This window comes from Haemaphysalis longicornis, unplaced genomic scaffold, assembly GCF_048455015.1.
Source record: "Haemaphysalis longicornis isolate Haplotype H1 unplaced genomic scaffold, Haemaphysalis longicornis Haplotype H1 scaffold_13, whole genome shotgun sequence".
Lineage (NCBI taxonomy): Eukaryota > Metazoa > Arthropoda > Arachnida > Ixodida > Ixodidae > Haemaphysalis > Haemaphysalis longicornis.
Window position 1 is genome coordinate 101,051,163 of NW_027526233.1, and position 14,440 is coordinate 101,065,602.

A 14,440-nucleotide genomic window follows, 5' to 3' on the forward strand; every position below is an offset into this window, starting at 1 on the left:
CTTGTGTCCGTAAATAGAGCAATGACTGGCCAATGCGCCAAGCCAGTGCGTCAGGATAAGCATGATGCAGCATTTGCCGCCAAAGAAGGCTAGCGTGATGTCAGTTGATAAGGTATTAGATTGCACCGCAGTAGCACGCAAGTCAGCAACGACGGGGATTTCGTCGTACGTCAGTGTTGCGAAATTAACACTGTACGGCCTCGCCGTTAACGTTGACCGGATGGTTTGTTAGCAACACTGACGAAAATGCACCAAAACGGCATCTTCGGGCATGCTTCTCTTGCTGAAATGCTGTTACATGAATTATCTTTGGTTCGCATCTGGAAACACATAAGTCGAGCGCAGCCGCAGAACAGAAAGGACAAGCTCAGCCTACCAGAGTTGGAAGACTGAATTGCATAAACAACCAACAAAATGGCAGCGTCCAGAATCGTCGCAGTGTGACCAAACTTACGTAATGCGAACTGACAAATGATCCCGACGGCGTCACGCAAGGGTAGAAGAAGAGAATGTCGATGCTATGCACCCTTATCCAGTGACACTGGCGGAGCTCAAGTAACAAGCCTGTTGAGAGGAAGAGAAAGATTTTGTACCCTCCTCCATGATTATTTGTAGTGGTTTACAAGAGCTTTGCTCAACTGCCCCTTTCAAAGGTCGGGATGGCGATCACTTTTTCATTAAATAGGCACTTGACGAGTTTTATTTTAATATTTTCCTAGGAGCAAATCAAACAACAACAGGATTCGTCTCTGCAAATGGTAACGCGAGAATTATTACAGATCCGCCATTGTTTGCTAAGAATGCTCCGGATTGCCAAGAGAGTCTGCAGAAGTGTTATTGGTTTTCAAGAAACACTCACCATATTTAATCGCGGGCACAAAATGTAAGCTACCGGGAAATGACACGTACTGTTTACAACAAACGCACAAGTCGTAATGGGTAGCAGATATTACTTTTCGCCTCTGTGGCTGGATATGGTGAGCTGAGCCTGAACTAGAGTGGTTTTGCGCCAAGTCGATAGCGCGTTCACAGTCTCTCTGCAAAGCTGATGAGCTCTGTCGACGGAGAGGCTTCACGGTGGGATGGCGGTCGAATGGCCAGGGACACCGCACTTGCCATTGGCTAGCGCTAAGAGGATACCGTACGCCTACATCAGAACGTTTTCTCCCTGCCCCCGCAATCCGCCACTGTCATAGCACTCAGTAGTTGTGTGGTTAGCGGCAGTGTTCCTGTGGCCGGCAGCGTCAGGGACAGTCCTCGGCCCTACGCCTTGATGTGGTACCGGTCTTGCTACCACCACTTCTCAACGTGCACCGCCTCTTCTTCTTCATCGGCCTTTTATTACGCAAGGAGAGCGCCAATTGTTCGCTAGCTTGTCTACCACACTGCATCGACCCCTCACAAAACCTACAAATGGGCGCAAAAACAACACGTATAATTGCCCAAACCAGCCACTGCTGTCCGGGCTGGCACGATATATCAACGCTGCTTCCGCCGGTCGATCGATTTAAATAAAGGCTGCTTATGCATGAATATGCGTCTACCTCACATTTTACACGTCATGACGCACATTATAGACAGCGGTAGCACGTTTCATAATCTTCATATATATTGGCAACTTTGGGCCTCTATGTGATGACGTTCAGAGTAATGACAGCTGACTTTGATGTCGACGGCATGCAGAATTTCGTCTGAAAACGAGTTTATTCCCGATCTATCAGACACGCTCAGTACCATTGTGCTTTTAATGTGATAGAAATATTCGTCCTAAATAGAAAGCGCTACACACAAGTCCCAGAGCGAGCACCGTTCGAACCGGGACTTACACCAATTACAGCGGTTTGATCATTTGTGCCTGTTTGTGTAATTGTTCGAGTACGCCTGAATGTAGGAACTTAACTATTTCTAGTATTTGAAAGAACACATAACACCCAACGCAAGCTATGGAGATGTTTCATATAGACAAAGTCGGAGACTTGGCCCACACCAGTTATTCTTTATCCAGTCACCAGTCACTCAGTCCCCATTTTGGTTGCAATCCATTTTACTACTACTCTTAAAAAGTCTACGAGCTCCCGATCGAATTATGTTTGTTTGGTGAACCGGTGAACCGGGGTGCATTCTTGGTGAACCGGGGGGCACGATTAATAGTTTTGAGTAAAATCATATGAGAGTGTCCGTAGTAACGCCACAAAAGTACGTGCGCAAATTATGCCTTATGTAGAAATCTAAAGCTTAAACATACATTTTAAAGGCATGCTGTTACATTGAGAAAAATGTAAAATAACGAAAACGCCTTGAGGTAGAGAAAAAAGTAGAAAATTCGAGCTGGTTGCAAAGTTTGTTAGGTTTCTGCAAATAGAGAAGAGAAAAAAAAGCAGTTCTTTTTATCGCCAGGAGTCTCGCGTCGAAGTCAAGTCGGCAAAAACTCTCCGAAACATCTGGCTGAAATTCTTTAGACGGATAAATATCAAGACGCCTTTTTTATATATTTATAGTCGCAGCTTCAAATTTTGCTTTTAAGTTCTTCGTGGGCATAAGAAAGGTGGGATTGGTCAAGAATGTTCAGATGCCGGAACTTTTGAAGAAAAATAAAACGTTTGCAACGCCATGATCTAGGCTTCATCTGCCCTTTGCTCATTCCTACATGGAGGTCGAGGAATAGCCCGGACTCTGAAATTCTCCGAGACCACGTCATCACTTCGCCAACAAATATTTGAGAGTTTCAACGGAAAATCGAACACGCACCCAATCATGTTTGCTCTGTTTTGTGCGTTATTATCTTTTACGGCCCTGCGGGTGGCTTCCGCTGCCACCGAGAGCAGTGTTCCTGTGTTCAACGATACCGTTAACGGATACGAGGTATGTACCGCTAGAGATTTCTCCTCAGCAGAAGGCTAACGACTACAAGGGGACACTTGTTCCTAGAAGAATGCGCAGAATGAAATGGAACCGTGAACAAGTCTCCGCCTTGAGTATTTACTGTGATGCAAGCTTTCATTGGTCGATTTAAAGCGTTTTTGTAAACTGAAGCGAAATTGCAGAACAAAATATAGTCCCAGTGCCTCAATTATAATATTACAAACATGATAGCTGGTCCTATTTAAGAAATGTGGATTTACTGGGCTATGGCGAAAGTCAACATGTCCGGGTTAGCGTCTCTCAGCTTCCATATTTTCTGTAGCTTCACATGTAAGTATAAACTGTGCAAGAACCATTCAGTTGTTAGTGGAGGTGTACCATTTTTGAGTTTTTATATTGTAATGTACATTGAGCCTGAACGACATTCGCTATTGAGGCCGACGCGCGGACCGCCACGCGTTCCCTCCGTCTCTCATCAACTTCCTCATTGGCAGAAAGTCGGAACAAATTATCTGGCGTGGTTCCTCAGTGGCTAAGGCAGTCTTATTCGAATACCAAGGGCGCAGATTTGCTTCCGGGCAGCGGCGGCTGCTTTTCTGAGTGAGGCGAAAACTCAAAACGCGTGTCTGTTCGAGATTTTGGCGCACGTTAAACATCCCCAGGTGGCCAAACTTTAGTCGGGAGCCCTCCTCAAGGGAGCGCCTCGTCGTCTGTGTAGCGTCGGTGCGTTAAACCTCCAAATCCACCAATAAACCAGTTTTTGTAAAATTCGTAACTTTCGGCGTCATATTGTCCAGGAGTGATTCTTTCTTAAACTATATGCGAATGCTTCAAGCAAATGTGAATCTCAGGCCCTCCTGTGTGTGATTGTTTCAAACAAGAATTCAAATGTTTCAATCATGAAGGTAGCTGTGACGACGCTGTTGCAGCTATTAACGACCACGAGCAACGCTTGCAACTGTCACGTATTCAGGGTGGACCTGGAGCCGCAATATCGCAAAAGATGCGTATCCTATACGTTGAATTTAAATGAAACCTCATATTTCGAACCGAAAGGGAGAGTAATCCTAGTTTGACTAATAAACATTTGAAATAATCAAAGTGAAGAACAGTAATATTGAAGGGCGACTGGGGTGCAGAAGACCATGTCAGTAGCTTGGTGCACAGAAAATTTTGTAATTGCTGTCAGCGTTTATGCTTTGTAGGTGGCAGCTACCACTTCTTCAAAAGTAAAACGAGACTAGTGGAATGTACACTGGACTTGGCTTTCGAGTGGGCCACTTTACTTGTTCTGCGTACACCTCTTCCTCGTCGTAACCAGCAGCGACAGGTTGTGCGCTTGGAGTTGCTTAGTGATTCACTCTGTAAGCGCGCAATATATACCACGTCGATAGCGTCCACGTGGACCTTGTCCACAAAGCATACTTCCAAAGCTTGCGCCATGGAAGCGTTAGATTGATTTAGAAAAGTTTATTTTCTCTCTGGTTCCGTCTTTTTTTTTTCAGAGGCGATGCCGCCTTGTTAGAAGGCAGCAGGTGCATTTGTATTGCCATGAGCGATGCGCCAAGCCACCATCGCGTTGGCGGGTAGTCAGTTTCCCCCTCCCCTGCGCGTTGGCGAGGGGGGGGGGGGTGGGGACTAGTGCCCACATTTTTTGGCGTCTGTGTTTTATGATATTGCAGCATTTCCCGTGGTAGTGTGAACTTCCCGCCAGGTACATAGTGGTGTACCTTCCCGTTTGTCCGTTAGGCGGTGCTCGAAAGCAAGGAAGAGGACGAGGAGTGCGCGCCGAACGAAGGAAAAGAGGAAGAAGACCGTGGAACGGTTGAGGCTAGCCAGAGCTCGTTTCTTGTGGGCACAAGTTCGCCTTGTCAAAAAAACCCAGTTTGCCTTTTTTTTATTGTAACCATCGTTACAAAAGTGGTGGAGGTGCGGGGTACATGATACCCCAATCATCCAGGCCTGTCCACGTTGAAGTGTCGCCTGTACACCAGCGGACCAGCCGTCGCCTACTCGGACTGCCGGCGGAGTGCGGCCTTCTACCTGATCGGGCAACCAAGAAGATTGTAGGCAACACCGCCACTGTGAACACGAACATGACTGACGCCCCTCTCCAGTACGTGGTGCAACAGCCGCGTACACCAAAAGTCTTCTACGGCGAGCCTTATGAAGACGTGGAAGACTGGCTGGACCACTTCGAACGGGTCGCCACGTTCAACGGCTGGGACAATAACCATAAGCGGCGACAGGTATACTACTCTCTTGAGGAAGGTGCGCGAACGTGGTTTGAGAACCATGAATCCACACTTTCGTCGTGGGAGGAGTTTCGTCAGCGCTTACTAGCCACTTTCATGAGCAGCGACCGCAAAGAAAAGGCCGAGGCTGCCCTTCAAGCACGAAATCAGCGCCAGAACGAGAGTGTTACCATGTACACCGAGGATATGGTCCGTCTTTGTAGGCGCGCAGATCCCGCCATGACGGACGAGAAGAAGGTACGGCACCTCATGCGTGGCGTCAAGCAGGACATCTTCGCCGGGCTGATGCGCAATCCCCCAAGAACGGTTGCCGAATTCGTCAGTGAGGCAACGACAATTGAAGGCGCGCTTCAGCGTAGAGCGAAGCGGTACTGCCAAACCGAAGCCATGGTCTCCAATGCAAGCTGCATGACAGGGTTGGAGAACTGCCTCGATTTGCGGGAACTGGTGAGGAAAATCGTGCGAGAGGAGCTCCAGGCATTCCGCCAGCAGCAGTCTTCAGCACCGACGGTGTCTATCGCCGAAATGATACGCGAAGAAGTCCGGCAAGCGGTGGGTATCCCTGAGCCAACAGAGGAGCCACAGCTGGAGGAACCAAAATTCTCATACGCAGCTGCTCTTCAGCAATACCACCACCGCTCGCCGCCGACCGTCGCCACCCCTGCGCCGACACCACCGCTCAACCCCAGGCCTCGCAGAAGCCTGCCGTATCCACCGGAAACACAACCTCGGAAAAGTGATCTGTGGCGCACTCCTGACCGCAGACCACTCTGTTTCCACTGTGGAGAAGAAGGGCACGTCTACCGCGCATGCCCCTATCGCCGTATCGGCTTGCGCGGATTTGCGCCAAATGCTCCGCGTCCAAGGAATGGTGAGCGCCCGCAAGAGATTGAATACTACCTCGCCGACCGCCGAAACGTTTTCGCACCACGACGCCCGGAGTTCCGTTCGCCATCGCCCATGCAACGCCGATCCTCGAGTCCACGCTTCGCCCCCAGTTCTTCTGACCGACCATCGCGCAGCTTTGAAATCCGGGGAAACTGAACTCAGCGGCCCCGGGAGGTGAGGCCGCTGGCGTCGACTTTTACGAAGAACCTCCACTGCGACGACGACGAGTAGGGCGAGAGGCAAGCGACCAGGTGGAGACGGGGAGCTGTACCACCCAACATGTAGCGTGCGATGTCTTGGTGGAAATCGATGGGCGCGAGATGACGGCGCTGGCGGACACTGGGGCGGACCATTCCGTCATAAGTAAGTCTTTCGCCACCACACTGAAGAAGGTGCTGACGCCTTGGACTGGCCTCCAGATTCGCACAGCGGGAGGTCATCTGATTAGTCCTGTGGGTATGTGCACTGCTCGAATTAAAATCAAAGGGTTCACGTACATCGGCACCTTCGTCGTCCTACCCGAATGCTCAAAAGACTCAATCCTTGGGATGGACTTTTTACAAGCAAATGGTGCAGTTATTGACCTGCAGAAATCGACGATCAGATTTTCCACGAAGCGAGCCATCGAAAAAAACATTGAACACCGACGCGACACGGCTCTGCGCCTCATCGACGAAGACGGCGTCACACTTCCCGCTCGCACAAGTGTATTCGTCAACGTCATGAACGATACATTTCAGGACTACGAAGGGATAGCCGAAGGCAACATGCGGTTACTTCTGGACAAAGGTATCTGCATTGCGAGAGGATTTGTAAAGCTCGAAAATGGGTGCACGCCCGTCTTGCTAACAAATTTTTCCAACGAGCGCCGACATCTCGCGAAAGATACCGCCATTGCATTCATCGAAGAGGTCGCCGACGTAACGCATCTGACCACACTAGGCACGACAGCGGCAGATTCTCATACGCAGGGTGTCATTCCGCCTGTCGAAGTTAACAAGAACATTTCCGCCACACAGAAGGAGGCTTTAGTGAGTCTCGTGCAGGAATTTTCTGACTGCTTCGCCACGACGTCCAAAGTCCGCCAGACTCATGTGACGAAGCACCGCATCCTAACAGACGAATCCGCCCGACCTGTTCGCCAGCACCCTTACAGAGTGTCTCCGAAGGAGCGTGAAGCAATAAAACAGCAAGTCAAAGAAATGCTAAGCGATGATGTCATCCAGCCTTCGAAGAGTGCATGGGCCTCTCCCGTCGTACTTGTGCGAAAAAAAGACAACACGCTTCGCTTCTGCGTTGACTACCGCCGATTAAACAGTGTGACCAAACGCGATGTTTATCCGCTCCCAAGGATTGACGACACGTTGGACCGGTTGCGCGATGCCAAATTCTTCTCGTCCCTAGATCTGAAATCGGGATATTGGCAGATCGAAGTCGACGAGCGCGACCGCGAAAAGACGGCATTCGTGACACCAGACGGTCTCTACGAATTCAAGGTTCTACCCTTCGGCCTATGCTCTGCGCCGGCTACATTCCAGCGCATGATGGATACTGTCCTGGCTGGGCTGAAATGGCAGACCTGTCTTGTGTATCTGGACGACGTGGTCGTTTTCTCCAGTTCATTTGACGAGCACTTGTCACGGCTCAGAAGTGTCCTGGAGGCTATTCGCTCTGCAGATTTGACCATCAAGCCAGAAAAGTGTCATCTGGGGTTTGAAGAGCTCAAATTTCTTGGGCATATTGTAAGTGCTGCTGGGGTTAGTCCGGATCCCGAGAAAACGACTGCCGTCGCGTCATTTCCACGCCCAAACGACAAGAAGGCTGTGCGACGCTTTCTGGGCCTCTGTGCCTATTACAGACGATTTGTAGAGGGATTTTCAAATATCGCCGAGCCACTGACCCGACTTATGAAAGAAGATGTGCCGTTCTCCTGGGGCAACGACCAACAACAGGCCTTCGAAACATTGCGTAGACGCCTACAAAGTGCTCCAGTTCTAGCCCACTTCGATGACGCCGCCGACACGGAAATCCGCACGGATGCCAGCAATGTGGGAATTGGCGCTATTCTTGTACAGTGGCAAGCTGGGGTGGAAAAGGTTGTAGCCTACGCTAGTCGCACCCTTTCCAAAGCGGAAAGGAATTATTCAGCGACAGAGAAAGAATGCCTTGCTGTCATCTGGGCCATCAGCAAATTCCGTCCATACCTGTATGGTAGGCCATTCAGAGCGGTCAGCGACCACCATGCCCTCTGCTGGCTCGCGAACCTCAAGGACCCTTCTGGACGGCTTGCTCGATGGAGTTTAAGGCTACAAGAGTACGACGTTACGGTCGTGTACAAGTCGGGCAGCAAGCACAGTGATGCTGATTGTTTGTCCCGGGCACCGATTTCCACCGTTTCCCCTGAAGCCGAGGAGGAGGACTTCCCCTTTGTCGGGATGATCCAGGCTGCAGATATGGCTGCCCGCCAACTGGCCGACGTGGAGCTCAGACCACTCATTGAATACCTGCGGGATAAAAACGCTGGGCCTCCCCGTGCTTTTCTTAGAGGCATCAACTCGTTCTGCCTGCGCGACAACGTACTTTACAAGCGAAATTACGATCAGAGTAAAGAGAAATTTCTTCTTGTCGTACCGGCAGAATTACGCACGGAAATTTTACAAGCATGCCATGACGAGCCTGCAGCTGGGCATCTAGGGGTCACTCGCACGTTCGCGAGAATTCATAAGAAGTATTACTGGCCAAACCTCTTAGCCTCGGTGCAACAGTACGTGAAGACCTGTCGGGACTGCCAGCGCCGGAAGACGCCACCCGTAAAACCTGCAGGGCTACTTCACCCACTAGACCCTCCTGACGCACCGTTTAAGCAAATCGGCATGGATCTACTGGGCCCCTTCCCCAAGTCAGCCTCAGGGAACAAGTGGATCATTGTGGCAACGGATTACTTAACCCGATATGCAGAGACGCACGCTCTTCCTAGGGGAACCGCTGCTGAGGTAGCGAAGTTCTTTCTTCAGAAACTTGTCCTCAGACATGGAGCGCCCGCTGTAGTACTGACTGACCGGGGGACGGCTTTCACATCTGACTTAATGCGTGAAGTACTGCGCTTGACGCACAGTACTCACCGCAAGGCTACTGCTTACCACCCCCAAACAAACGGCCTCACGGAAAGACTTAATAGAACCTTGGCTGACATGTTGTCTATGTACATCGACCTCAACCACAAGACATGGGATGAAATTCTCCCTTATGCCACTTTCGCTTATAATACAGCCATGCAGGAAACCACCCGGTTCACACCATTTGAGCTTGTTTTTGGCCGCCCAGTGACGACAACCCTCGACGCAATGCTCCCTGTGGATAACGACGTGGTAGCCGGCACTGATGTTGACGAATTCACGCAAACCGCTGAAGAAGCTCGTCAGCTTGCAAGATTTCGCATCCGCAGGCGACAAGAAATCGACGCCCGGCAATATAACCTGAGACGACGGAATGTGGACTATCGTCCCGGCGACCTTGTTTGGGTATGGACGCCTATCCGCCGCCGTGGACTGTCGGAGAAGCTGCTTCGCCGCTACTTCGGTCCCTACAAGGTTATCCGACGTATCTCCGATCTGAACTACGAGGTGTTACCTGAGAGCAACTCCAACGTTTCTTCTCGACGTCGACCGAGCTCTGAAGTTGTGCACGTGGTGCGCCTAAAGCCATATTACGAGCGGCCATTGGACACCCCCGTTTGACCTACTGTGCTTCTACTTTTTTTCCCCGGTTACCGCTGCCCTCTTGCTGCCTTGTGTTTCGTCTGATTGTTATTTTGTTTTGCGTATTCCTTTCTTTTCGTTGCCCCTTCGCGTACGCGTTGTAGTGGCATCGGGTCGATGCCACCCCGGAGGGGGGAGCAATGCAGCATTTCCCGTGGTAGTGTGAACTTCCCGCCAGGTACATAGTGGTGTACCTTCCCGTTTGTCCGTTAGGCGGTGCTCGAAAGCAAGGAAGAGGACGAGGAGTGCGCGCCGAACGAAGGAAAAGAGGAAGAAGACCGTGGAACGGTTGAGGCTAGCCAGAGCTCGTTTCTTGTGGGCACAAGTTCGCCTTGTCAAATAAACCCAGTTTGCCTTTTTTTTATTGTAACCATCGTTACAATATTGTATACGTTGTAAAACTTCTTGTACTGAAAGGGGGCGTTGAAATTAACCCTGGTCCCCCAAAATGTGATCCTGACACCGAAAATTCTCAATTAACCGCCTTACTAAGCCCCTAGAGGAGCGGCACGACCAGTTTTTGGAATCTATCAATGAAGTAAAGGAAAGCCAACGAATTCGTGACACCAAGGTACCCGCCGCGGTGGCTCAGTGGCTAAGGGGTCGCGCTGCTGAGCACGAGGTCGCGGGTTCAATTCCCGGCCGCGGCGGGCACTTTTCTAATGGAGGTGAAAAGCAAAAACGCTCGTGCGTACAAGATTTCGGCGCACGGTAAAGATCTGCAGGTGGCCAAAATAATCCGGAGCCCTCCACTACGGCGTACCTCATCGCCTGCGCTGCGTCAGCGCGTTAAACCCTACAATCAATCAATCAATCAATCAATCAATCAATAAATTGATACCAAGATATCTCACCTAAGAATGCGTTTTGCCGCTGTAGAAGAAAAAATAAGTTCTTTTGACGCACTACATGATGAAGCGAATTTACACGCGATGATTACGTCAGCTGTACGTAATGAATGTGCCACACTGCTATAACATCTGGATGACTATACAGATACGGAAGGACGTGACAATTTGGTGTTTTATGGAATATCTGACTGTGCGGAAGAGACGTGGGCTTACGAATTCTTTCTGGCTCGTTTAAACTGCAATTGTCCGAGTATGTGATTAGCCGTGCACATAGATTAGGAGTGTTTGTCGAAAATAAGTAAAGGCCAACCGTTGCCCAACTTGATCCTTTTAAAACTTATTACTCCCGTTTGCTCACAAAAGTCTAAGCTACGCGGCACAAGCATTTCAGTTACTGAGGACGTTTCCACGGCAACGCGCGCCCTACTTTAAATGTAGCTGGAATTCGCAAAGCCACCCCCCAGCCATTTTCTCTGAAGTGCCATAAAGTTGTAATCAAGAAAAAGAGTTATGTGAATCGCAGTTGAAATTCAATTAAAGGATGGACGCTTTCAAAATTTCCGACCTAATGATAACAGACTACGCCCTGCAGGATCGGGTTTCCCAAACAAAAGCGAAGGTCATTCTTTAACGTAGCTAGATGTGCGCAAAAAAGCTGATGCAATTTATCAGGAAATTTCATTTCTCCTCTGTAATTAAAGGAGCCTAATGAAGAAACGAAACGAATTATCATCCCTTGTGCATGCGTGCCCGGCAGATATAATCACTGACGGAAACGTGGTTGTCGGCAAAAATTGACAGCAGGGTAATTTTGCATGGTGTAAAAAACTACGTTCTTTATCGATACAGCCATGGAAGCCGTTCAGACGGACGGGTTTTATTGGCAGTATCAAATGCATTTCTCTCTTTCAAAATTATGTCGCTTCTGAAGTAGAATTTTTCAGTGTGTGCATTCGCATGTAGCAAAAACACTTCATTCTTACTGCCAAATTCTTCTTCGGGCTTTTCCGAGATGTTTCATGATGTTTAAATAAGTTACATACTAGATTTGCTGCTGCAGCCTTCTTTGTTTTGGGAGATTTCATTTTGCCTGATATTTCTGAGTGTTTACCCCAGGCAAGTGCAGGCACAGGCCCGTCTGAAAGCGCATTTTTTGTCAGTGTGTGAGGAGATTTAAATCAGATCCAATTTGTTAAATACCCCACCTGTGGTACTACTATAAGCTCAAATATTCTAGACATGGTTCTCAAAACGTATCCAGATCTCGTTACATGCTTTTCTGTCATACCTCGTCTCAGTGACCATTCAGCGATCCACTTCACTATACCCAACCGAAATCCCAGGTGACAGAAAACTTCGAAAACAGTCCGAGATTACAAATGAGCTGACTATGCTACAATACATATGGAGGTGGAAGTGTTCACGGAAGAATTGTTTCATCATTTCGATCAGCGTTCTGTAGACAAAATTTGGCATCTGTTCGAAACTAAGGTTTCTGAGTTAATAGACACTATGTACCCCTGCATAAAATAACAAATAAAGTTCAATCCCCGTTGCTCACACGGACCGTAAAGCGACTATGCAATAAAAAGCAGCGCTTTTTCGGAAACCCCAGCGTTCGAGGTCACCTGACCGATGGACTGTGTCCAATGAGACAGCCGATGAATATGCGCACGCGCTTCCCGTGACAAAGCGTTCTTTTATTGGAGTTACCCTGAGCTCTATGATGACAACTATTCTCCGAGAATCTTGGCTAACCGTCTACGGATAAAGTGAAAAGAAAATTGAACTGATGTCCGAAGACGACTGTGTAATCCCAAGTGAAAGGGCTGGGAAGTATTAAGTGCTGTATTTTCGTCGGTGTTTGTAACTTCTGTCCCACACTGTTTGCCTCCTTTTCTTGCATTCCCTTTTTTACCCATGGATCCAATAGTCATAGTCTGCGTGGGTGTTGCCAAATTGATAAGAAATCTGAAACCTTCTTTCCCCTGAGATGATGGTATTTCTACAAAATTTCTTTTAAAAAATTAGCGCCAATCCACCCCCTGAATGTGATTGGAAAGCAAAGCTGTAAATGGCACCCACTACGTTTACCCATGCGACGTAACGTAAATTCACTCACGTAGCCTACAAATAGTGAAACCATAGTGAAGTGAAATGCACTTACTCACACCTTATATTACTTCAAAAAGATATTATTGGTAAGGTTAAATTATTGCATGATGCATCAACGGTGGTTGGCTGAATTGTATTGGTGTAGCGCATGAGTGGAAACTCTTTTTATTTTAAATTCAAGAATAAACCCGGTGTAGACGATCTCACTTCTCCGTCTCTGCCGTCGCGGACGGAGGCGGTGAGATCGGCGGCAGAGACGAAGGAGTATCAGGAGGAGAAGTAGGAGGAAGAGGAAATACTGCTATTCACATTTCTGGACGACCCATAGTGCGGGGCAGGGGGGAGGTCCTTGTTCACTCTAGCCCATATTCTGTAACGTTCATCTTAAGCGCAGAAAAAAACAGGGACACAGTACACAAGGACAAGGGGTACTTCCAACTGAATTTTATTGAATCACTTGAAGAAGTCTTGCGTTTGTACTTGAAGAAGGGCTTGCGTTCGGGCGAGTTGGTATTTCATAACGTTCATCGTAAGCGCAGAAAAAAACAGGGACACAGTAGCCATGGACAAGCGCTACTTCCAACTGAATTTTATTGAATCAAGGTGAAATATTGAATTAAGGTCCACTAGCTGAACCTGAGTAGACAGAGAGGGGCTGGAGAGAAGCATCTCCCATTGCTCTTGTTCGGTAGTTCACGGAAAGAGAAGAGGGTGCTCAGAGCTAAAATAGCACACCCCGATTATTCAGAAGAGCGTTCCTACTTCTCAGCAAAATTTGCATCCAGCGTAGTAGCGATTCGGGTGCATTAAGTGAAGACGCGTTGGGTGTGGGAAGGAGCCGGAGTTAATGAGCCGTAGGGTAGTTTGTCATTCCGGGTTATGTCCCTGAACGAGACAAGCGGGTGACTGTTCTCGTGCAGCTCCATAGCACGGGGTTTAAAAGTGCAGTCTTGGTGGGCGTAGTCGTTCCCCTCCACGGAAGCGTGAGCGGGTGTCCAGATGAGCTGTATGGAACCATTTTGGGAGTGGTTTTTTAACACGTGCAGTGCAGGTCGGGACCCCAAACTCGACTGGTAATTCCGGTATGCTTGTTGGGAATCGGTGACTACCTTACGAACCCCTGGTTCAATGAGAGCCAAGGCGATAAACTGCTTCTCCTACTGCCGTCATGTCTTCGGTCTTGAGTGATGCGCAAGCAAGGATGTTGGTTCTAGAAGTAGCCACGATGATGGCGCACTGCTGTTCTCGATGATGGGAGGCGTCTGTGTAGATCACTGCATAATCCCCACCGAGGGTGGTGTTTAGCACTTGAGCCTGTTCTTGTCCGCGACCCTCGTCGTGTGAGGGGTTCATATATACAAGCAAAGGTAGCATCTTTAGTTATTGTCACCAGAAGTCCGGGAGCACTTCAAGCGTAGTGAAATTCTGTGCTGTAGAGCCAAGCTGGTCAAGGATGCGGCGACCCGGCGCAGTTCTTTCTATTGAGAGCTTCTGGATAGAGAGATGGTCCTCTATCAGCTCTTCCACCGTGTTGTAGAACCCCGTGCTAAGCACCCTCTCTCCATGGACGCACTCATAGAAAGACCAATAGCGTGCTCAACCACCTTTCTAATCATTATATAAAGCACCTTTATGTCCTCCTTGTCGAGAAGGAGACATGGAGGGAGGTCGTAGGTGATTTTCGAGAAGACAAAAGCTGGAACTAACGGAA

The 14,440-nt window shown here is 48.9% G+C and overlaps 1 protein-coding gene and 1 long non-coding RNA gene across 2 annotated transcripts in view; both read left to right on the forward strand.

The window, feature by feature from the left end:
- The first annotated feature begins 2,654 nt into the window (after nt 1–2,654).
- Nucleotides 2,655–14,440, forward strand: part of LOC144164160 (uncharacterized) — a 103,668-nt gene continuing 91,882 nt past the window's right edge. The window contains exon 1 of the long non-coding RNA XR_013321087.1: nt 2,655–2,862. This is a non-coding gene — a long non-coding RNA (uncharacterized LOC144164160). The remainder of the gene's footprint in view (nt 2,863–14,440) is intronic.
- Nucleotides 4,803–6,161, forward strand: LOC144164187 (uncharacterized). The gene has a single exon (XM_077694693.1). It carries the CDS (start codon nt 4,803–4,805, stop codon nt 6,159–6,161), a length of 1,359 nt encoding a protein of 452 aa, XP_077550819.1.

Bases quoted from the DNA above. Each gene is read 5' to 3' on its own strand.
- LOC144164187 (XM_077694693.1), top strand. From the start codon at position 4,803: ATGATACCCCAATCATCCAGGCCTGTCCACGTTGAAGTGTCGCCTGTA.